General features: G+C 43.3%; 1 protein-coding gene across 1 annotated transcript; it reads left to right on the top strand.

Moving 5' to 3' along the window:
- Positions 1 to 8,783: 8,783 nt before the first annotated feature.
- Positions 8,784 to 10,257, top strand: LOC141003152 (B-cell receptor CD22-like). The gene is made up of 4 exons (XM_073474435.1): positions 8,784 to 8,829; positions 8,919 to 9,146; positions 9,437 to 9,706; positions 9,977 to 10,257. The coding sequence occupies exons 1-4, from the start codon at positions 8,784 to 8,786 to the stop codon at positions 10,255 to 10,257; spliced, it is 825 nt and encodes a 274-aa protein (XP_073330536.1).
- Positions 10,258 to 23,011: the final 12,754 nt, after the last annotated feature.

Genomic DNA, 23,011 nt, shown 5'->3' with positions numbered 1-23,011 from the left:
AAACATGTCTGAGTTTGTTGTCATTTAAAATCTGATTGTATCCACGTTCCATTTATGAGGCCTTTGACTCTCATCTTGTTGTCTCTCCCCATCAGTTGGAGTCTGATCCTGATTACACCAACATCTCACCTTTGAACAGAGAAACTGCAGCATGTGGCAGAAGTTTTGAGTAGCATGCAGCTTTATGTTTACCTGTGCAGGTACATTACATATGTTAAGGATTATACTTGGTATGCAACATGCTATTTTATCTTTTAATGCTTATAATATAACATTTTATTCTAATGCAGTAAATTGCTTTGAAGAAATACTGATTGGCCTATCACATCACACCTGTCCTGGCAGAGAAAGACACGTGGAACAGGAAGCACAGTATCTCACAGCATGTACATTATATATGAAAACACATTGAAATGTATCATGAGCCCAGCTCTATCACACTCTGTAGCTGTAACTTTTTCAAAGTATTGCAGTGGCTGATTGAAATAAACATCCAGCTTCCAACAACAACTCTGTAGTTTGAACATTGTTTCAGTTCCCTCTCTGTGCTGCAGAGCAGTGGCGCAAAAAGGGGGTATGCACTATACGCGGTGCATAGGGGCGCACGGCCAGAGGGGGCGCCAAAACAAGGATGGGATAAAATATATTCTTGCGCTCTTAATTAACTATTCTCAAAATATATTTAAAATATAAGGGCTGGCCACTGGTAAATTTGCAAAGTGCTATAAAATCGACGTTACTGTGGTGGGCGCCCTCAATCGCCTTAAGGCTTTTAGTAGGCTACTTGTAAGCTCCAGTTAAGGGAGGAGGTGGGGAGGGGGCGCTGCTGAGGGTCCACTTTTAGTAGCTATTTGGATAGTTGACATTGACGTGGTGAGGCGTGTTTGAAGAAAGATGGAGAAGGCAAAAAAGTTGTCAGGTGCACAGTGTAGGAAGAGGAAAAAAGAAAAGGAGAAGGCGTCTGAGGGAATGCGCCAGAAAATGCTGAAATGGATGACAGACAGCAACAGGTATGAACTAATTTACAATGAAACAAATGACAAATGAAAACAAAGCTAACGTTAGATGCTGCTGTGCTGCTGGCCTGCCGCTGGCTAACATAACTTCGTTGGGTCACACAAACAGAAATTGTAGTGAATCGTGATTTCATGCTGATGCACACACAGTGAGCTATAGGTAAGGATTTAGAAACCGTTTGTCATATTGATTGTTATGTGGGGCGGCGTCGTGCATTAGCCTATGTGTGAAACGACGTTCGGACTAGCAGCTAGCATCTGATATGATTCATGATAATCACTTCACAAACAGTCGGATGAAAGTAACGTTACATGCAGGTCACCTAACAATAATACCCGACATTAGGTGGGCGTTTCTATTGCCAGGCCATGCCATGAGTGTTGTGGTTTGGAGTTTGTGGCTGCGTAGGCTACATGGTGTGTGTGAAATCAGATGTAAAGATGTACTTATTTATTATCTTTAACACTACTTGCTCGGTCTGACATTTTCATGAATATCACCAAGAGCAGGCTAAGCCAAAATGACTTACAATGAATCTTCTTGACACAATACTACTGTAGGCCTATACCTTTATTCCCTTGTCAGAGGCAACATTAGCTCATGCCCAGATGTAACTAGAGAATCACTTCAATATAATGTTATATATTATGATATCAATTTTATTCAGGTGTGAGGATGGAGATGGAGCAGGAAATGAAAGGGGAAGTAGCAGGTAGGTCTAATACGAGGTGGAAGTGTAGGGCAGTCACTTATATGTTCTGAATTTAATTAACTGTTTTATTATGAATGATAAGGCCTACTGGTAAGACTGAATCAGATAGATGTGTAATATGTGCTGAAAGTCTGCAAAGTCATTAAGCTGATTGTTTAATGGGCTAGTGGACAAGACATGAGGGAGAGAGAGGAGAGAAATGAGAAAGAGGAGACACCAGCAGGCAGAGAGGAGGACGAGGAGACAGCAACAGGCGGAGAGCAGGTGGAGGAGACAGCAACAGGTGGAGAGGAGGTGGAGGAGACAGCAACAGGCGGAGAGGAGGTGGAGGAGACAGCAACAGGCGGAGAGCAGGTGGAGGAGACAGGAACAGGCGGAGAGCAGGAGGAGGAGAGAGGAACAGGCGGAGAGCAGGAGGAGGCCCATGATGACATCAGGTAGGGATCATTTTAGTGTTAATTACACAAAATCAAACCTAATGCAGGGTGGTTGAGAGTTATTTACAGGTGTTTTTACTGTGTCCTTTTGGAAAATGCTAGATCAGAGAGTGATGGGGAGGCAGAGGAAGAAGTGGAGGTGGAACAAAGAGGAGCTACTAGGGACAGAACTTTGCCACAAGACCCATCTGAGTGGCCTGCACCACACGAGATAGGGGACACTCTAAGACAGCTAATGGTAGAGGATGGCCCACCGAAATGTCCTGATGGAACATTGGTATTGGTAGTGTATGGAAATATGTGAAGTCTGTTTCAGTAAAACTCTGTAGCCTAACTGAGACGTGCTTTTTTTTTTTTTTTTTTTGGATGGGGGGGGGGGGGGGGGGGGGGGGGGGGGCGCCAAAATTGATGTTGCATACACCCAAAAAACTGTGTAGTTGCGCCCCTGCTGCAGAGGGCGACAGTGTGCAGAAAGTTTTGGATCTCACCATTTTTGCAATGTGTAACGGTACCAACTGACCAACAATGGACCTAGCGGTCCCACTGTCCAGTACCATGGAGGGTCTGCTGCCCTGTGGTTGCGAGTCTCCCCTGTTGACGCAGGTCTTGTCCCTGGTTCAGTCGACGCCTCTCCGGCCCCTGAGTTTCCAATCCCTGCTGACTCACCAACAGACCCCTCAGACCATCATTCTGCAGCCTTCTCTGAGACCCAGGCAGACCTGCCTCATGCCATAGTCCTGGTGCCCAGTTTCCAGCCTCCAGCCCTGCTGCCATGTTGCCTGCCTCCTGCTCTGGTGTCCAGCTGCTAGGCTCTGGCTTCCAAGGGCCTCCAACAGTACCAGGACTCTGCCCGTCATGGTTTGATATTAAAGCTAGCCTCTTGTTCTTTACCCTGCCTGCCTCCAGAGTGTCTTATGTTTTGGTCCTCACTTTTGTTGCTCCACGTAACATCCAGTTTATTGTCTAAACATTAGCTCACATACATTCTAGTGTTTTGAAGGTAGTGAGGTCTGTACAGTCTCTGATGTGTGTGGGGAGGGAGTTGCAGAGGGAGGGGGCAGCTACTGAGAAGGCTGTGTCGCCCCAGGTTCGGTGCTTGGTCCTGTGTGGTGGAGTGAGGAAGTTTGCGTCGGAGGAGCGGACGGTGCGGGACGGGTTGTGGTGGGCTTTGTGAGTGAGGAGGTATATTTTGAATTGAATCCGTTGTGAGACAGGGAGCCAGTGGAGTTTCTGGAGGACGGGGGTGATGTGGTCACGGGTGCGGGTGAGAAGGCGAGCAGCAGAGTTCTGGACGTATTGGAGTTTATTTAGGAATTTGGATGGTGTGCCATAGAGGATGCTGTTGCAGTAGTCAATTCTGGAGGTGATGAAGGCGTGGATCAGGGTTTCTGCAGCAGAGAAGGAGAGTGATGGGCGGAGACGGGCTATGTTCTTGAGGTGGAAGAAGGCAATTCTGGTGATTTGATTTATGTGCTTTTGAAAGGAGAGGTTGTTGTCAAAGATGACTCCGAGGTTGCGACTGTGTGGGGAGGGAGAGAGGGTGGCGTTGTCTAGGGTGAGGCAGAAGTTGTGAGCGGTTTTGATGAGGGATTTGGGCCGATGATGATCATGTCCAATTTGTCGCAGTTTAGTTGGAGGAAGTTTGTTTGCATCCAGGATTTGATTTCAGTGAGGCAGTTGGTGAGTGTGGAGTGGGTGGCAGTGGTGATGGATTTTGTGGAGATGTAGATTTGGATGTCGTCAGCGTAACAGTGGAAATGGAGACCATGACGGCGTATGATGTTGCCAAGGGGAAGCATGTATAGGATGAAGAGGAGTGGACCAAGCACTGAACCCTGTGGGACGCCTTGGGACAGAGGAGCAGTGGAGGAGGTGCAGTTGTTGATGTGGACGAACTGTTGTCTGTTTGTGAGATATGATTTTAACCAGGAGAGGGCAGTGCCGGTGATGTTGAGGGAGGATTCATGGAGGGAGAGAAGAATGGAGTGGTTGATGGTATCGAAAGCTGCGTGAGGTCCAGGAGGATGAGGATGCTGAGGTGGCCGGAGTCTGCAGAGAGGAGGAGGTCATCAGTGACTTTAAGGAGGGCTGTCTCTGTGCTGTGTTGAGAACAGAAACCGGATTGAAAAGGTTCAAAGAGGTCGGTGGAGATGAGGTGGGTTTTGAGTTGAGTGGCAATGGTGCGTCCCCGTATTTCTGATAAAAAATGGAGGTTGGAGATGGGCCAGAAATTTGTCATAATGTCAGGGTTGAGTCCAGGTTTTCTGAGAATGGGGGTGACAGCTGCCAGTTTGAGTGACTGAGGGACTGAACCAGAGCTGAGGGAGGAGTTGATTATTTTTGTGATGAGGGAGGAGATGGCTGGAAGACAGTTCTTGACCAGGTGGGATGGGATGGGGTCCAGGGCACAGGTGGGGCTTTTCATTTCTGCCATGATGGTGGACAGGTCCCTTGGAGACACAGGGGAGAACTGAGACAGGGGTTGAGAGGTGAGGGGGGGAGGGGTGAGTGAAGGAGTGGAGGGGGTAGGGGTAGGGGAGGTGGACAGGTTGCTGTAGATGTTGTCGATTTTTGTTTGGAAAAATGAAAGGAAGGAGTTGCATTTATCGGTTGTGAAGGAGTTGGAGGTGTTGTCAATGGGAGAAGAGAGCTTTGGGGTTGGTGGAGCCAGAGTGAATGAGGTGGGAGTAGTAGGTGGAGCAGGTTTTGGTGAGAGCATCCTTGTATTGCTGAAGATAGTCTGTATGAATGTCTGGTTCAGGCTTTTTAATTTAATCAAAGGTCAGGTTAAAATCAAGACTGACTGAACCTTTGCTGTTCTGCTGCCTCGCCTTTGGATCAATATCACATTTAGTGTTCAGTTTGCTGATACGTCCATGTTTTATCTGCATTGTTTGTAAAGCAACAGTAAGAATCATTTCTTCATTTCATCTTGAGGGTTCATAGGCGTTTGTCTCTTCATACATGCTGTCGCATCATACATGCTAATAATAAAGAGGAAGGAAGCAGCCAGTTAACACCTCGATGTGTGTTTAAAACAAGTGAACCAACCAGAGAGAGACAAAATGTCTCGTGACCACGTCCACCCTCTTTATGTAGAAGTGTTTGGTGAGATGACCTGACATTCAGTACTTCTCATGTATGTGATCGACCTGCTGATTTAACAGACGTGAGGAGAAGCTATGAGTTTAACAGCAGCAGCGAGTGGATTTGTTGTCGTCCTTCTGTCTGCACAAGGTACTGTACGTCTACATTTATACTGTAAGACAGGTAGCATTCATTTTTCTAACTTGTTTTAGTTCACTCTGTGTTCTCATCAGCCTCGTTTCCTGCTGCAGTTTATCTGCCCAGCACCAAACAACAAAGTTAGCATCTGGCTGGAGACCAAAGTAGAGTATTTAGCTGTTAGACAGATATTTCCCTCAGTATTTGTGAGTCTTCCTTGCTTCAGGATAAATTTGTCAGTGTTTTCTATCCGTGAGAAAAGTTGCTCACACCTCAGAGTTCTGCATGTCTCTACAGCTCTCATTCGCGCTCTGCAGCAGCCTGACCACAGGAAGATGAGCAGCCACCAGACACTTTTTTCATGTGTCACACCCTTCTTATAAGTACTTCTCTCTAAGTACTGTATTAAAGTAGAGTGTCAATACAAGACCGCGGCAGCCCACAAACACCCGCTATAAAGCAGCCAACTTTAGCGCAATTATTTAATCATTGTGTTACGTATGACAAGAAAGGGGCCCGGTGGACAGCTTTTACAGATGCAGTCATGTTGCATATCGCTAAAGATATGGTGTCCATATATACAGTGGAAAAGCTGGGGTTCATCCACATGCTGAAAACTTTCGACCCCAGGTATGTGTTACGAAGCCACTACGGGGCATGCCTCAAGCCAGAGGTAGTAGACAGGCTTGTCTTCCTGGCCAAAAATATGATTTAAAAAAAAAAAATGTTGAAACTAAAGACAGCAAGCACACACCTCATGTACTGTACAGCTACCAACATGTGATGTTTACTATGCAATGCATGCAGATGTTTAATTCAGGGATACAAAATACTTTTTGTATACAAAAGGCACCTTTATTTATCTGCAAAAAAGAAAGACACACATGTATTTTTTTCAAGAGGAGGCACTTTTATTTATTTTTTCAAGTGAGTTTAAGGATGCACTGTTTACAATGGCGGGAACAAACAGAATGGGTACATAAAAATGATAACAGATAAGAAGCAATCTGACAGAATACAAATAAAACAGAAAAAAGTGCTTGAAAATGATGAGAAACACTAAACAAACAAACAAAACACAAATAAAACAGAGGTGCATAAAAGACAAATGGCAGACAACCATACAGGATATATATTGTCATATTGTCAGTGTTTTCTATCCGTGAGAAAAGTTGCTCAGACCTCAGAGTTCTGCATTTCTCTACAGCTATCATTCACACTCTGCAGCAGCCTGACCACAGGAAGATGAGCAGCCAGCAGACACTTTTTTCATGCGTCACACCCTTCTTATAAGTACTTCTCTCTAAGTACTGTGTTAAAGTACACAGTGTCAATACATTGTTGCTCCTTCACCGCAGCCTCTGTGTGATGTCCGTCCTCAGTGCTCTTAGACATCATGTGCACATCTTTTACTGTTCCTTTGCTTTAAATATTCTACGTACCGTTCTAGTTAAGATAACAGAGACTGCCCAAAAACCTGTTGATGAATTTTCATTCATCTGATTAACACAGGTGAGAAAGGAGATTCAGGAGATGTGATACCTTACGTTGAAGTATTTAATGAAGCTCCATGGAGGAGAACATAGCTCAACAGTACATGTAGTGAGACAGTGTATTGCTTCACCAGTGCTGAAATACACTTCCTGGTCTCTGACTATTTAACCTTTCATTGAATACTGCTTGTTTAATTCCCGTTGTAATCGATGGAAGAAGATGGATTTTGGTGGATCATGAAGCTGGTGTGTTTCTCGTATGAGATATAGTGAAGGTTAGTGAAGACACAGGAACCTCTGCACACACAGAAGCCTGTGACCCCGAGCATGACCTCAGGGTAACTCTACCTCCTCTGTAAGCAGAGTGGGAGATGTATATAGACAAATGTACTACTATGAACCTATGAGACTGAACATGTGAAAATTCCTTTACAAAACCGTCTGAAGGCTGCCTTTGCTCACCCACCCCAAACACAGGTTTGTATGAAGAGAGCCACAGTATTTTGGGAAGTGTAGCTTCACAGACTGAAGCTCCTCCACTACAGTGAAAATCTGTCTCCTGATGATGTTTTGAGTCTGATTGTAGTTTCTGATGTTCTCTGTGTTACAGTGATACAGGGTCAGGATGACTGGGGAGTGACTTACAGCTCTACTGAGATCTGTGCCTTAAAAGGATCAACAGTGGAAATAAGCTGCACATACACATACCCATCCAGAATAGATGGTGGTGATACTGAAGTTAAGGAAACATTCTGGTTTACTAAACTGAGTGGAAAACAACCTGTGGATCTGAGTACAGACTCAGATTATCAAGGTCGTGTTGAGTACAGTTGTTATGAGAAGAGCTGCACTCTGAGAATCACAGACCTGAGAGAGAGCGACTCAGCTGAGTACAAGTTCAGCTTCATAACAAACCAACCAGGTGGGAGATATACTGGTTCACCTGGAGTCACTTTGAGGGTCACAGGTAACATTTTCATTCATATTTTAATCATTTCCAAATGTTCAACATCTAGACAACAATAATATAAATGTGTTGTGTGTGTATGTTGACAGTTTGTCTAAAATAACATTCTTGTTCCTTCTTCACATCCAGATCTCCAGGTGAAGGAGAGCAAATCCACACAATATAGCCGGAGAGAGCTGAAGTGTCACAGCAGTTGTCGTCTACCTGATCGTTCTTCCTACATCTGGTACATGAGTGGACAGAAAATTCAGTCACAAACATCTTCTACTTATTCAGTCTACTTTGATTATGCAGACAGTTTTTCCTGTGCAGTTAAAGGACACGAGGATTTCCCCTCTCCTCCAGTGTGTGAGTTTACTACACTAACATAACACCATCTGATGGAGTCTTATAACTACATGTATTTTAATATGGAGACCCTCATTGTGACTCTTCATCAACTCTGGTTTAAAAATGATCAAAACTTTGTTTTATCTTTCAGGTGTCAAAGGTCAAACCTGCGACAGAGCGATTTACACTGACAGAAGCATCTGTGCCTCCAAAGGCTCATCAGTGGACATTTCTTGCACTTACAGCAGTTATTACAATATCAGATCTAAATTCTGGTTCAGTCCTGAACGTTCTCATCAGTGGCAGAGTCCTTCACAGCCTGAGGACCTTAGTGAAGACTCCCAGTTTGCAGGTCGTGTTCAGGTCCTTGAAACAGAGACAGGACGCTCCACTCTGAGAATCACTGACCTGACAGAGAGTGATTCAGCTCAGTATCGCTTTAAATTCACAACACAATGGTTTGAATGGAGCAGTAGTTTACCTGCTACAACTCTGACTGTCACAGGTACTGATGAACACACACTGATGTAAAACATCAACATAGTACATTTAGAAACAGTGAACATGTTGAAAATGATGGATCATCATGAGTTTGTGTAATAATGACTGTTGTGTTGGCACTAATGTTCACTGCTAGTTCTAGGAATAGTAACTGTTGTGTTGTCGTGTGTGTACATCTATCACTGATTTCTGTCAGAACCAGTGATAATAATATTGTTTCTTGTTCTCATATCCAGCTCTGCAGGTGCAGGTGACCAGAACAACAGTCCACCAGTCTGATACTGAGGCAGAGCTGAAGTGTCACAGCAGCTGCAGTCCAGCTGGTCGTCTTTCCTACGTCTGGTTCAAGAACGGACAGAAAGTCACAGGGGTGGAGACATCTTCTTTTAAAGGCCGGGTTTATCCTGGAGACATCATCTCTTGTGCTTTGAAAGGACATGAGAACTACGGCTCTCCTTCAGTCTGTGAGTTTGATCCACTGTATCAGGAAAAAACGCATATACACACTGGCTGCAAATTGCAGACAGACACATGTGTAAAGTAGTAAAAGTACAAATCATATTTATTGGCAGTCAGTTTCCACCAGGAGGAGTCTGACCAGGGACAGCTCCACGAACAGCTCTCTACACAGCCACTGTGACAAATAGAGACAATTACAATAGAAACAGAGAAAGATACATTTCAATCACAACAGTCAATTGTCTGTGAAAACATATTCTAATGTTTCATTATTACATGTTCATATCTCCTCCAGATGCTCCAAAGCTTCCCTCTGTGTCAGTGAGTCCCTCTGCTGAGATAGTGGAGGGCAGTTCAGTGACTCTGACCTGTAGCAGTGATGCTAACCCAGCAGCTAACTACACCTGGTACAAGAAGAATGGAGATCCAGACCTTCAACCTCTCAGTAAAGAACCACAGCTTGTCTTCAGCTCCATCCAGTCCTCTGACTCTGCAGAGTATTACTGCGCAGCTGAGAACGAGCTGTGGAGGAGGACGTCTGAATACATCTCTATTGATGTGACATGTGAGTGAAACAGTTCATTTAAAAATAACAGATTAAATGTGTCCAGTCTTTGCAGGAGAAGATTTTACTGTCATGTCTACGTTCTTGTGCTCCACATTCTCAGTCTGCTGTAATTCACTGAGCAGCTCCAGGAGACTTGAGGAGTTTTATGCTGTTTTGGGACCCAGATTCAAACAGTGCTACACACAGCTGTTCACACTTTATGGTTTAAATACTACACAATCTATTGTTGTAACACACACTTAACCTATTCTCTTAATACATCTCCAGATGCTCCAAAGCTTCCCTCTGTGTCAGTGAGTCCCTCTGCTGAGATAGTGGAGGGCAGTTCAGTGAATCTGACCTGTAGCAGTGATGCTAACCCAGCAGCTAACTACACCTGGTACAAGGAGAATGAAGACTCACCAAAAGCATCAGGACAGATCTTCACCATCACTGACTTCAGAGCTGAACACGGTGGGAATTATTACTGTGAAGCCCAGAACAGAAGAGGACGTCAAAACTCCACCTTACAGCTGATTGTTGTGGCAGGTGAGACACTAATTGGCTGATTAACAGACAGTAACACCTGGGAAACTGATCAATGAATCCAACCCTACTAGTGAGGTCCACTACAGTCCATCTAATAACTGTCTATCTCCATTTCCAGGGAGCTCAACAACAACAACGATGATAAACATCATCAGGTTGACTCTGGTGGTTGTGATGTCGGTTCTGCTGCTTCTGTTTTGTCTGTGGATGAGGTGAAACTACAAACATTAATCAGTTCCATCACTGATCTGGTACTCTGCATATTTACTTTCATGTTTATGAGTTTTTAATGAACATTTGTGTTTGTTTGTCAATTTGATTCAGGAAGAAGAAAACTCTGAGCTCCACCACTGAACCAAATGAACCCATAGAGACCATGGAGATGAGAGAGGTATTGGGCCACAGTGACGAGAAATTAGCACATTTACTGTAGATGTTTTTAGAACAAAGATCAATTTCAGGAAACAGTTCTGCTTTAAACATATCTGAGTTTGTTACATTTAAAATCTGATTGTATCCACGTTCCATTTATGAGGCCTTTGACTCTCATCTTGTTGTCTCTCCCCATCAGTTGGAGTCTGATCCTGATTACACCAACATCTCACCTTTGAACAGAGAAACTGCAGCATGTGGCAGAAGTTTTGAGTAGCATGCAGCTTTATGTTTACCTGTGCAGGTACATTACATATGTTAAGGATTATACTTGGTATGCAACAAGCTATTTTATCTTTTAATGCTTATAATATAACATTTTATTCTAATGCAGTAAATTGCTTTGAAGAAATACTGATTGGCCTATCACATCACACCTGTCCTGGCAGAGAAAGACACGTGGAACAGGAAGCACAGTATCTCACAGCATGTACATTATATATGAAAACACATTGAAATGTAACATGAGCCCAGCTCTATCACACTCTGTAGCTGTAACTTTTTCAAAGTATTGCAGTGGCTGATTGAAATAAACATCCAGCTTCCAACAACAACTCTGTAGTTTGAACATTGTTTCAGTTCCCTCTCTGTGCTGCAGAGGGCGACAGTGTGCAGAAAGTTTTGGATCTCACCATTTTTGCAACGTGTAACGGTACCAACTGACCAACGATGGACCTAGCGGTCCCACTGTCCAGCCCCATGGAGGGTCTGCTGCCCTGTGGTTGCGAGTCTCCCCTGTTGACGCAGGTCTTGTCCGCGGTTCAATCGACGCCTCTCCAGCCCCTGAGTTTCCAATCCCTGCTGACTCACCAACAGACCCCACAGACCATCATTCTGCAGCCTTCTCTGACACCCAGGCAGACCTGCCTCATGCCATAGTCCTGGTGCCCAGTTTCCAGCCTCCAGCCCTGCTGCCATGTTGCCTGCCTCCTGCTCTGGTGTCCAGCTGCTAGGCTCTGGCTTCCAAGGGCCTCCAATAGTACCAGGACTCTGCCCGTCATGGTTTGATATTAAAGCTAGCCTCTTGTTCTTTACCCTGCCTGCCTCCAGAGTGTCTTATGTTTTGGTCCTCACTTTTGTTGCTACACGTAACATCCAGTTTATTGTCTAAACATTAGCTCACATACATTCTAATAATAATAATACATTTATTTTATATAGCGCTTTTCAGGATACACAAAGACACTTTACAGGTTAAAAAGCAGAATGATAAAAACAACACAGTACAAATACAAAAAGAGACAAGTTATACATTAAAAACAGTTTTAAAAAGGTGAGTTTTGGTTGAGTGTTTTGAAGGTAGTGAGGTCTGTACAGTCTCTGATGTGTGTGGGGAGGGAGTTCCAGAGGGAGGGGGCAGCTACTGAGAAGGCTGTGTCGCCCCAGGTCCGGTGCTTGGTCCTGTGTGGAGGAGTGAGGAAGTTTGCGTCGGAGGAGCGGACGGTGCGGGACGGGTTGCGGCGGGCTTTGTGAGTGAGGAGGTGTATTTTGAATTGAATCCGTTGTGAGACAGGGAGCCAGTGGAGTTTCTGGAGGACGGGGGTGATGTGGTCACAGGTGCGGGTGTGGGTGAGAAGGCGAGCAGCAGAGTTCTGGACGTATTGGAGTTTATTTAGGAATTTGGATGGTGTGCCATAGAGGATGTTGTTGCAATAGTCAATTCTGGAGGTGATGAAGGTGTGGATCAGGGTTTCTGCAGCAGAGAAGGAGAGTGATGGGCGGAGACAGGCTATGTTCTTGAGGTGGAAGAAGGCAGTTCTGGTGATTTGATTTATGTGCTTTTGAAAGGAGAGGTTGTTGTCAAAGATGACTCCGAGGTTGCGACTGTGTGGGGAGGGAGAGAGGGTGGCGTTGTCTAGGGTGAGGCAGAAGTTGTGAGCGGTTTTGATGAGGGATTTGCGGCCGATGATGATCATGTCCAATTTGTCGCAGTTTAGTTTGAGGAAGTTTGTTTGCATCCAGGATTTGATTTCAGTGAGGCAGTTGGTGAGTGTGGAGTGGGTGGCAGTGGTGATGGATTTTGTGGAGATGTAGATTTGGATGTCGTCAGCGTAGCAGTGGAAATGGAGACCATGACGGCGTATGATGTTGCCAAGGGGACGCATGTATAGGATGAAGAGGAGTGGACCAAGCACTGAACCCTGTGGGACGCCTTGGGACAGAGGAGCAGTGGAGGAGGTGCAGTTGTTGATGTGGACGAACTGTTGTCTGTTTGTGAGATATGATTTTAACCAGGAGAGGGCAGTGCCGGTGATGTTGAGGGAGGATTGAAGGAGGGAGAGAAGAATGGAGTGGTTGATGGTGTCGAAAGCTGCAGTGAGGTCCAGGAGGATGAGGATGCTGAGGTGGCCGGAGTCTGCAGAGAGGAGGAGGTCATCAGTGACTTTAAGGAGGGCTGTCTCTGTGCTGTGTTGAGAGCGGAAGCCGTATTGAAAAGGTTCAAAGAGGTCGGTGGAGATGAGGCGGGTTTTGAGTTGAGTGGCAACGGTGCGTCCCCGTATTTCTGATAAAAAAGGGAGGTTGGAGATGGGCTGGTTGTCATAATGTCAGGGTTGAGTCCAGGTTTTTTGAGAATGGGGGTGACAGCTGCCAGTTTGAGTGACTGAGGGACTGAACCAGAGCTGAGGGAGGAGTTGATTATTTTTGTGATGAGGGAGGAGATGGCTGGAAGACAGTTCTTGACCAGGTGGGATGGGATGGGGTCCAGGGCACAGGTGGGGCTTTTCATTTCTGCCATGATGGTGGACAGGTCCCTTGGAGACACAGGGAAGAACTGAGACAGGGGTTGAGAGGTGAGGGGGGGAGGGGGGAGTGAAGGAGTGGAGGGGGTAGGGGTAGGGGAGGTGGACAGGTTGCTGTAGATGTTGTCGATTTTTGTTTGGAAAAATGAAAGGAAGGAGTTGCATTTATCGGTTGTGAAGGAGTTGGAGGTGTTGTCAGTGGGAGAACAGAGCTTTGGGGTTGATGGAGCCAGAGTGAATGAGGTGGGAGTAGTAGGTGGAGCGGGTTTTGGTGAGAGCATCCTTGTATTGCTGAAGATAGTCTGTATGAATGTCTGGTTCAGGCTTTTTAATTTAATCAAAGGTCAGGTTAAAATCAAGACTGACTGAACCTTTGCTGTTCTGCTGCCTCGCCTTTGGAACAATATCACATTTAGTGTTCAGTTTGCTGATACGTCCATGTTTTACCTGCATTGTTTGTAAAGCAACAGTAAGAATCATTTCTTCATTTCATCTTGAGGGTTCATAGGCGTTGGTCTCTTCATACATGCTAATAATAAAGAGGAAGGAAGCAGCCAGTTAACACCTCGATGTGTGTTTAAAACAAGTGAACCAACCAGAGAGAGACAAAATGTCTCGTGACAACGTCCACCCTCTTTATGTAGAAGTGTTTGGTGAGATGACGTGACATTCAGTACTTCTCATGTATGTGATCGACCTGCTGATTTAACAGACGTGAGGAGAAGCTATGAGTTTAACAGCAGCAGCGAGTGGATTTGTTGTCGTCCTTCTGTCTGCACAAGGTACTGTATGTCTACATTTATTTTGTAAGACTGTTAGAAAAATAAATGCTAACTTGTTTTAGTTCACTCTGTGTTCTCATCAGCGTCGTTTCCTGCTGCAGTTTATCTGCCCAGCACCAAACAACAAAGTTAGCATCTGGCTGGAGACCAAAGTAGAGTATTTAGCTGTTAGACAGATATTTCCCTCAGTATTTGTGACTCTTTCTTGCTTCAGGATAAATTTTTCAGTGTTTTCTATCCGTGAGAAAAGTTGCTCACACCTCAGAGTTCTGCATTTCTCTACAGCTATCATTCACAATCTGCAGCAGCCTGACCACAGGAAGATGAGCAGCCAGCAGGCACTTTTTTCATGTGTCACACACTTCTTATAAGTACTTCTCTCTAAGTACTGTGTTAAAGTACACAGTGTCAATACAAGACCGCGGCAGCCCACAAACACCCGCTATAAAGCAGCCAACTTTAGCGCAATTATTTAATCATTGTGTTACGTATGACAAGAAAGGGGCCCGGTGGACAGCTTTTACAGATGCAGTCATGTTGCATATCGCTAAAGATATGGTGCCCATATATACAGTGGAAAAGCTGGGGTTCATCCACATGCTGAAAACTTTCGACCCCAGGTATGTGTTACGAAGCCACTACGGGGCATGCCTCAAGCCAGAGGTAGTAGACAGGCTTGTCTTCCTGGCCAAAAATATAATTTAAAAAAAAATGTTGAAACTAAAGACAGCAAGCACACACCTCATGTCCTGTACAGCTACCAACATGTGATGTTTACTATGCAATGCACGCAGATGTTTAATTCAGGGATACAAAATACTTTTTGTATACAAAAGGCACCTTTATTTATCTGCAAAAAAGAAAGACACACATGTATTTTTTTCAAGAGGAGGCACTTTTATTCATTTTTTCAAGTGAGTTTAAGGGTGCACTGTTTACAATGGCAGGGAATAAACAGAATGGGTACATAAACATGATAACAGATAAGAAGCAATCTGACAGAATACAAATAAAACAGAAAAAAGAGCTTGAAAATGATGAGAAACACTAAACAAATGAACATGACAAAACACAAATAAAACAGAGGTGCATAAAAGACAAATGGCAAACAACCATACAGGACAGCACGCAGTTAGAAACAGTCACATTCAAATGCTGAGTAGTTTGAAATCAAAGTCTTAAACTGACCTATAGGTATAACTGTATCAAGCTTAAATGTATGTTGTAAAATGTTCCAAGTGTATGGAGCACTGAAACTGGAAGCAGTTTGCCCAAATTTAGTGTTTACACAGGGAACCTGGAGCATTATACGATCACTACAGACCTGCCTCAGTCCTGGTGCCCAGTTTCTGGCCTCCAGTCCTTTGGATCAATATCACATTTAGTGTTCAGTTTGCTGAGACGTCCATGTTTAACCTGCATTGTTTGTGAAGCAACAGTAAGAATAATTTCTTCATTTCATCTTGAGGGTTAAAAGAAATTTGTCTCTTCATACATGTTAATAATGTAAAAAGGAAGGAAGCCAGTTAACTACGCAATGTGTGTTTAAGACAAGTGTACCAACCAGAGAGAGACAAGCTGTCTTAAAATACCACATCTTCCCTTTTTGATGTAGAAGTGTTTGGTGAGATGAACTGACATTCAGTACTTCTCATGTATGTGATCGACCTGCTGATTTAACAGGCGTGAGGAGAAGCTATGAGTTTAACAGCAGCAGCGAGTGGATTTGTTGTCGTCCTTCTGTCTGCACAAGGTACTGTACGTCTACATTTATACTGTAAGACTGTTAGCATGGTGGGTTATATAGTAAAGACTTGATGTGTGATGTCATGCAGTGTGATGTGATCCCTGATACACCAGACATTCACTTGTCTTTCTTTATATTGAAGACTTTACAGGATGACCAGCACAGAGCTGGGTCTGTTTTTTACACCTGCGACATCTCTGTACACTTCTACCTTAAACTTTATAAACTGCACAGGTAGAGACAGTAAAGCTGTGTTTGTGTGGATGTACAGTGACTGTACATACTGTACATTAACAAAGGAGAAATCTGAAGAGAAAATCTGTTAGAAAAAATTAATCGCTCTGATGAACTTGCTCCATCGTTCAAACTTCCTCCAAACTCATCTTGAGCCTGCGTTCGTACGTGTTAGAGGCTGGTCGATGTGCTGCGATAGCATAATTAACACAGGAACCAGAGTTCAGAAGTAACACCAGTCGGTATCATGTCTTTCATGTCACGAGAAATTAAATACTGTTAGAGTCACAAAATGAATAACAAGTGTAAGTCACACAAATTAACATTTTTGTATAAAGAATGGGATTAAAATGAGTTTATAAAGTGGAGGTGTTGCTTGTAGTAATGAAGCCACAGAGAATTATCACCCGACTCCAGTTCCTGTCAGCTTCACTGAGTTTTTTAGTTTTATTTTTCTAACTTAATTGTTTTAGTTCACTCTCAGTGTTCTCATCAGCCTCTTAATTGGAGCCTTTTAATCTGGCTGGAGAAAGTAGAGTAATACAAAGTAGAGTATTTAGCTGTTAGACAGATATTTCCCTCAGTATTTGTGACTCTTTCTTACTTCAGGATAAATTTGTCAGTGTTTTCTATCCGTGAGAAAAGTTGCTCACACCTCAGAGTTCTGCATTTCTCTACAGCTCTCATTCACACTCTGCAGCAGCCTGACCACAGGAAGATGAGCAGCCAGCAGACACTTTTTTCATGTGTCACACCCTTCTTATAAGTACTTCTCTCTAAGTACTGTGTTAAAGTACACAGTGTCAATACATTGTTGCTCCTTCACCGCAGCCTCTGTGTGATGTCCGTCCTCAGTGCTCTCAGAGATCATGTGCACATCTTTCACTGTTCCTTTGCTTTAAATATTCTCATGTAAACCTTAATGATTTGTACATTTCTCCAAACCTCTGTTGACTTTCATGAATCACAAATATCATTGAAACTTGATTTACAGTATCAACCCATTTTTAAAACAGACCTTAAGAGAAACTTGTGATACAGAATCAGTCTAACGTACCGTTCTAGTTAAGATAACAGAGACTTAGTTAGGTTAGTGAAGGCACAGGAACCTCTGCACACACAGAAGCCTGTGACCCCGAGCATGACCTCAGGGTAACTCTACCTCCTCTGTAAGCAGAGTGGGAGATGTATATAGACGAATTTACTACTATGAACCTATGAGACTGAACATGTTAAAATTCCTTTACAAAACCGTCTGAAGGCTGCCTTTGCTCGCCCACCCCAAACACAAGTTTGTATGAAGAGAGCCACAGTATTTTGGGAAGTGTAGCTTCACAGACTGAAGCTCCTCCACTACAGTGAAAATCTGTCTCCTGATGATGTTTTGAGTCTGATTGTAGTTTCTGATGTGCTCTGTGTTACAGTGATACAGGGTCAGGATGACTGGGGAGTGACTTACAGCTCTACTGAGATCTGTGCCTTAAAAGGATCAACAGTGGAAATAAACTGCACATACACATACCCATCCAGAATAGATGGTGGTGATACTGAAGTTAAGGAAACATTCTGGTTTACTAAACTGAGTGGAAATCAACCTGTGGATCTGAGTACAGACTCAGATTATCAAGGTCGTGTTGAGTACAGTTGTTATGAGAAGAGCTGCACTCTGAGAATCACAGACCTGAGAGAGAGCGACTCAGCTGAGTACAAGTTCAGCTTCATAACCAACCAACCAGGTGGGAGATATACTGGTTCACCTGGAGTCACTTTGAGGGTCACAGGTAACATTTTCATTCATATTTTAATTATTTCCAAATGTTCAACATCTAGACAACAATAATATAAATGTGTTGTGTGTGTATGTTGACAGTTTGTCTAAAATAACATTCTTGTTCCTTCTTCACATCCAGATCTCCAGGTGAAGGTGAGCGCATCCTCAGATCCTAGCCGGAGATACGTGAAGTGTCACAGCAGTTGTCGTCTACCTGATCGTTCTTCCTACATCTGGTACAAACGTGGACAGAAAGTTCAGTCACTAACATCTTCTACTTATTCAGTCTACTATAATAATGGAGACAGTTATTCCTGTGCTGTTAAAGGACATGAGGATTTCCCCTCTCCTCCAGTGTGTGAGTTTACTACACTAACATAACACCATCTGATGGAGTCTTATAACTACATGTATTTTAATATGGAGACCCTCATTGTGACTCTTCATGAACTCTGGTTTAAAAATGATCAAAACTTTGTTTTATCTTTCAGGTGTCAAAGGTCAAACCTGCGACAGAGTGATTTACACTGACAGAAGCATCTGTGCCTCCAAAGGCTCATCAGTGGACATTTCTTGCACTTACAGCAGTTTTTCCATTATCAAATCTAAATTCTGGTTCAGTCCTGAACGTTCTCATCAGTGGCAGAGTCCTTCACAGCCTGAGGACCTTAGTGAAGACTCCCAGTTTGCAGGTCGTGTTCAGGTCCTTGAAACAGAGAAAGAACGCTCCACTCTGAGAATCACTGACCTGACAGAGAGTGATTCAGCTCAGTATCACTTTAAATTCAACACACCAAGCTTTGAATGGATCAGTAGTTTACCTGGTACAACTCTGACTGTCACAGGTACTGATGAACACACACTGATGTAAAACATCAACATAGTACATTTAGAAACAGTGAACATGTTGAAAATGATGGATCATCATGAGTTTGTGTAATAATGACTGTTGTGTTGGCACTAATGTTCACTGCTAGTTCTAGGAATAGTATCTGTTGTGTTGTCGTGTGTGTACATCTATCACTGATTTCTGTCAGAACCAGTGATAATAATATTGTTTCTTGTTCTCATATCCAGCTCTGCAGGTGCAGGTGACCAGAACAACAGTCCACCAGTCTGATACTGAGGCAGAGCTGAAGTGTCACAGCAGCTGCAGTCCAGCTGGTCGTCTTTCCTACGTCTGGTTCAAGAACGGACAGAAAGTCACAGGGGTGGAGACATCTTCTTTTAAAGGCCGGGTTTATCCTGGAGACATCATCTCTTGTGCTTTGAAAGGACATGAGAACTACGGCTCTCCTTCAGTGTGTGAGTTTGATCCACTGTATCAGGAAAAAACACATATACACACTGGCTGCAAATTGCAGACAGCCACATGTGTAAAGTAGTAAAAGTACAAATCATATTTATTGGCTGTCAGTTTCCACCAGGAGGAGTCTGACCAGGGACAGCTCCACGATCAGCTCTCTACACAGCCACTGTGACAAATAGAGACAATTACAATAGAAACAGAGAAAGATACATTTCAATCGCAACAGTCAATTGTCTGTGAAAACATATTCTAATGTTTCATTATTACATGTTCATATCTCCTCCAGATGCTCCAAGGCTTCCCTCTGTGTCAGTGAGTCCCTCTGCTGAGATAGTGGAGGGCAGTTCAGTGAATCTGACCTGTAGCAGTGATGCTAACCCAGCAGCTAATTACACCTGGTACAAGAAGAATGGAGATCCAGACCTTCAACCTCTCAGTAAAGAACCACAGCTTGTCTTCAGCTCCATCCAGTCCTCTGACTCTGGACAGTATTACTGTACAGCTGAGAACGAGCTGGGGAGGAGGACGTCTGAATACATCTCTATTAATGTGACATGTGAGTGAAACAGTTCATTTAAAAATAACAGATTAAATGTGTCCAGTCTTTGCAGGAGAAGATTTTACTGTCATGTCTACGTTCTTGTGCTCCACATTCTCAGTCTGCTGTAATTCACTGAGCAGCTCCAGGAGACTTGAGGAGTTTTATGCTGTTTTGGGACCCAGATTCAAACAGTGCTACACACAGCTGTTCACACTTCATGGTTTAAATACTACACAATCTATTGTTGTAGCACACTTAACCTATTCTCTTAACACATCTCCAGATGCTCCAAAGCTTCCCTCTGTGTCAGTGAGTCCCTCTGCTGAGATAGTGGAGGGCAGTTCAGTGACTCTGACCTGTAGCAGTGATGCTAACCCAGCAGCTAACTACACCTGGTACAAGGAGAATGAAGACTCACCAAAAGCATCAGGACACATCTTCACCATCACTGACTTCAGAGCTGAACACGGTGGGAATTATTACTGTGAAGCCCAGAACAGCAGAGGACGACATAACTCCACCTTACAGCTGATTGTTGTGGCAGGTGAGTTATTAATTCCCCAACATGATCATTTATTGTTTGTGAAACCTTTGACAAAACCAACCCAAAATCCATTGTTTTTTATGATAAGCCGTTTAGGCCAGAAATACATACTTGACGTACATATGTAAACGTCTGTATGACTTTCTATAAAAGTATGTTTGTATGTAAAAGTGAGTATGTATGTATGTATGTATGTGTTAGGCATCAACATTGTCACAGGTCTAGGTTTTATCATGCAGGTAGTCAGAGGGCTAGGACAATGCCTCAGGACAGATGCACCAATTTTGTTAGCAACTAAACTCATGGTGCAACTCAACTTTTTCCATAACATTAACTATAGTCCACTCTAACATTTAAGAAGAACAACAACAATGAATACTGCGTAACAGGTAACATTAGAGTTGTCTAGAACACTCATAAACAGTTTCTCTGGCTTTCAGCCCAAAACGCATTGCCTCAAGGCATGCTGGGGAAACTCCGCCCAATTATTCCCCAACTGAGTTGAGTGTCAATGTAACCGGATGTAGGATGGTGATGACGTTGGAGGTCATTAACCGGAGCCGGAAGTTGCTGCCACAATATGGCGCTGTGGGGATTTATTTACACGTGAAGGAGACAGCCCTCTGACTCCCTGCACGATAAAACTGCATGATAAAACTTAGGCCTGTGATCATGTTGATGCTGAACTATTGAGTACATATATTCTCACTTTTACTTATAGACATACTCACTCTTACATACATACATACTCAATTTTACATATATACAGACTCAACTCGCACAAATATGCATTCTCACACACATATACACTACTGAGAGTATGTATGTATGTGCTCAGTACCAGTATGTATGTATATGCAAGTGAAGTATGTATTTTTGGCCTTAACGGCTTCTCATAGATTTTTGTGCAACTTACAGTCACGTTTGGATTCAATAACTCCTGTAACTTCCAGATTTGTGCTCTGTCACTGTTTTCTAGCTACATGGAAGTTACCAGTTGCTCTCTCAACCACTGCTGTGTTGCTGGTCTTCATATTCATCTTGGTCTTGTTCTGCATCAGGTGAGCAGTTCAGTTTCTCTGTGATTGAATTTACTTTGCATCATAAAAGAAATACTCACATATGTACAATGAAAGAGTTATTGGCCCTCTAGTCTCTATGACATAAAGCTTGTTTTAAGAAAAACATGTTGAAGTACCCCAGTAGCTCAGCTGGTAGAGCGTGCGCCTCATGTACAGAGGCTGCAGTGGTCCTGGGTTTGAATCTGACCTGTGGCCCAGAGCCTTTCAAAAAGTGGGCGGTCACTGCATCGCTCGAGAACAGCGACCATTTATTCTCTCAATGTGCATTTGGGCATTATATGAATGTATGAATATGAACCTATCCTGTAAAGTCTGTGATGAGTTAAATTATTCATTTGTTTCTTTGTTCGGACATTTTATCCTCTCGTCAGAAGAGTGAGGTCTTCACAACACCCGTCTGAGGCTGAGGAGAGACCAGACAACAGAGCGCAGGTATAAACAGAAACATGCTACCTTGTCCTTCTTTGCCTACTTTCCTCACCCACATGAATCACTTCCTTCTTCTTCTATCACCCTCTCATACTTTTGTATGTGAACCTCAACTCATGACCAGAATTAAGATAATGTGAAGGATTAGCTGCAGTGGAAGGGCAGAATGTTATACTGACTTTAAAACTTGTGAACTTGTCCTTTAAATACCCACAATAAATGAAATAATTTTAATATTTACAACATTAATGAGGTGATAATACAAACTCAGAAATATTTATTATTTCCATAAGTGAATAATCAAGCTGTTCTCAGAAGAAAATAAGGTCCTAGAACACTGTTTGAAGCTAGAAAGGTGTCAGGGTCCGCCACATATAAACAAAGTAAAACAGTATAAACTGTGTTTTCCTTTAAGGTCAGTTTGTTTATTCAGTTTATTCAGTCATGAACACAGAGAGAGTTTGTTTATTTAGTTTGTTTGGACAGAAAAATAATCAGTCAATGAAGATCTTTCTCTTCTGATTAAAATTCCCTCCCCAAAACTACGTCGGGCTCCTTTAAAGACCATACGGGACTCCATGTATATGGTTGTAAATAATGTGTTTTGAATGAATATTGTGACCTCTGCTGGTGAGCAGTAGGTAGTGCAATAACAAAAACAAGCTTCAGGATCACACACGTCTATGTCTCAGCAAATTAGGCTGAAAACTCTCCACTTTTTAGTTAATTGAATGTTGATTTGATGCAACAGCGCAGTAAATGTTTTATTTACTACCTTAAAGGGCCAGTTCACCCCTGTAGTTTTATTTATCCAGATTGTTTTGCTGTGAGTAGTTGAGTTTTGGAGTTATCAGCTGTAGAGATGTCGGCCTTCTCTCCAATATAATGGAACTAGACGGCACTTCGCCTCGACCTTGTTGTGAACAGTTTCATTATCTTGAGTAACCAGCTCATGATTTCTGGAAAGAAAGATTGCTGCAGAGTTTTTAAATTTAGTTTTTGGGCACACAACCCGAGCATCTAGTTCCATTATATTGGGTTAGGGTTTCTTTGTCAAGAGTTTGAATACATGGAAAATGTAAAAGTCCTCTTGTCTCTGTGGCCAGCAGAGAGAAGAGCTTCACTACGGCAGCGTACGATTCACAAGGACCCAGGCAGACGC

Source organism: Pagrus major, chromosome 1 (genome assembly GCF_040436345.1).
Source record: "Pagrus major chromosome 1, Pma_NU_1.0".
In the NCBI taxonomy this organism is placed as follows: Eukaryota; Metazoa; Chordata; class Actinopteri; order Spariformes; family Sparidae; genus Pagrus; species Pagrus major.
The sequence above is the reverse complement of the archived record's forward strand: the minus strand, read 5'-3'. Positions and strand labels throughout refer to the sequence as shown.

What these genes read in the sequence shown, in the direction of transcription:
- LOC141003152 (XM_073474435.1), top strand. Translation starts at nt 8,784, where the DNA reads ATGACTGTTGTGTTGGCACTAATGTTCACTGCTAGTTCTAGGAATA. An exon ending in CTACGGCTCTCCTTCAGTCT is followed by an intron (nt 9,147 to 9,436) that starts GTGAGTTTGATC and finishes TATCTCCTCCAG; the next exon opens with ATGCTCCAAAGCTTCCCTCT. An exon ending in CATCTCTATTGATGTGACAT is followed by an intron (nt 9,707 to 9,976) that starts GTGAGTGAAACA and finishes ATACATCTCCAG; the next exon opens with ATGCTCCAAAGCTTCCCTCT.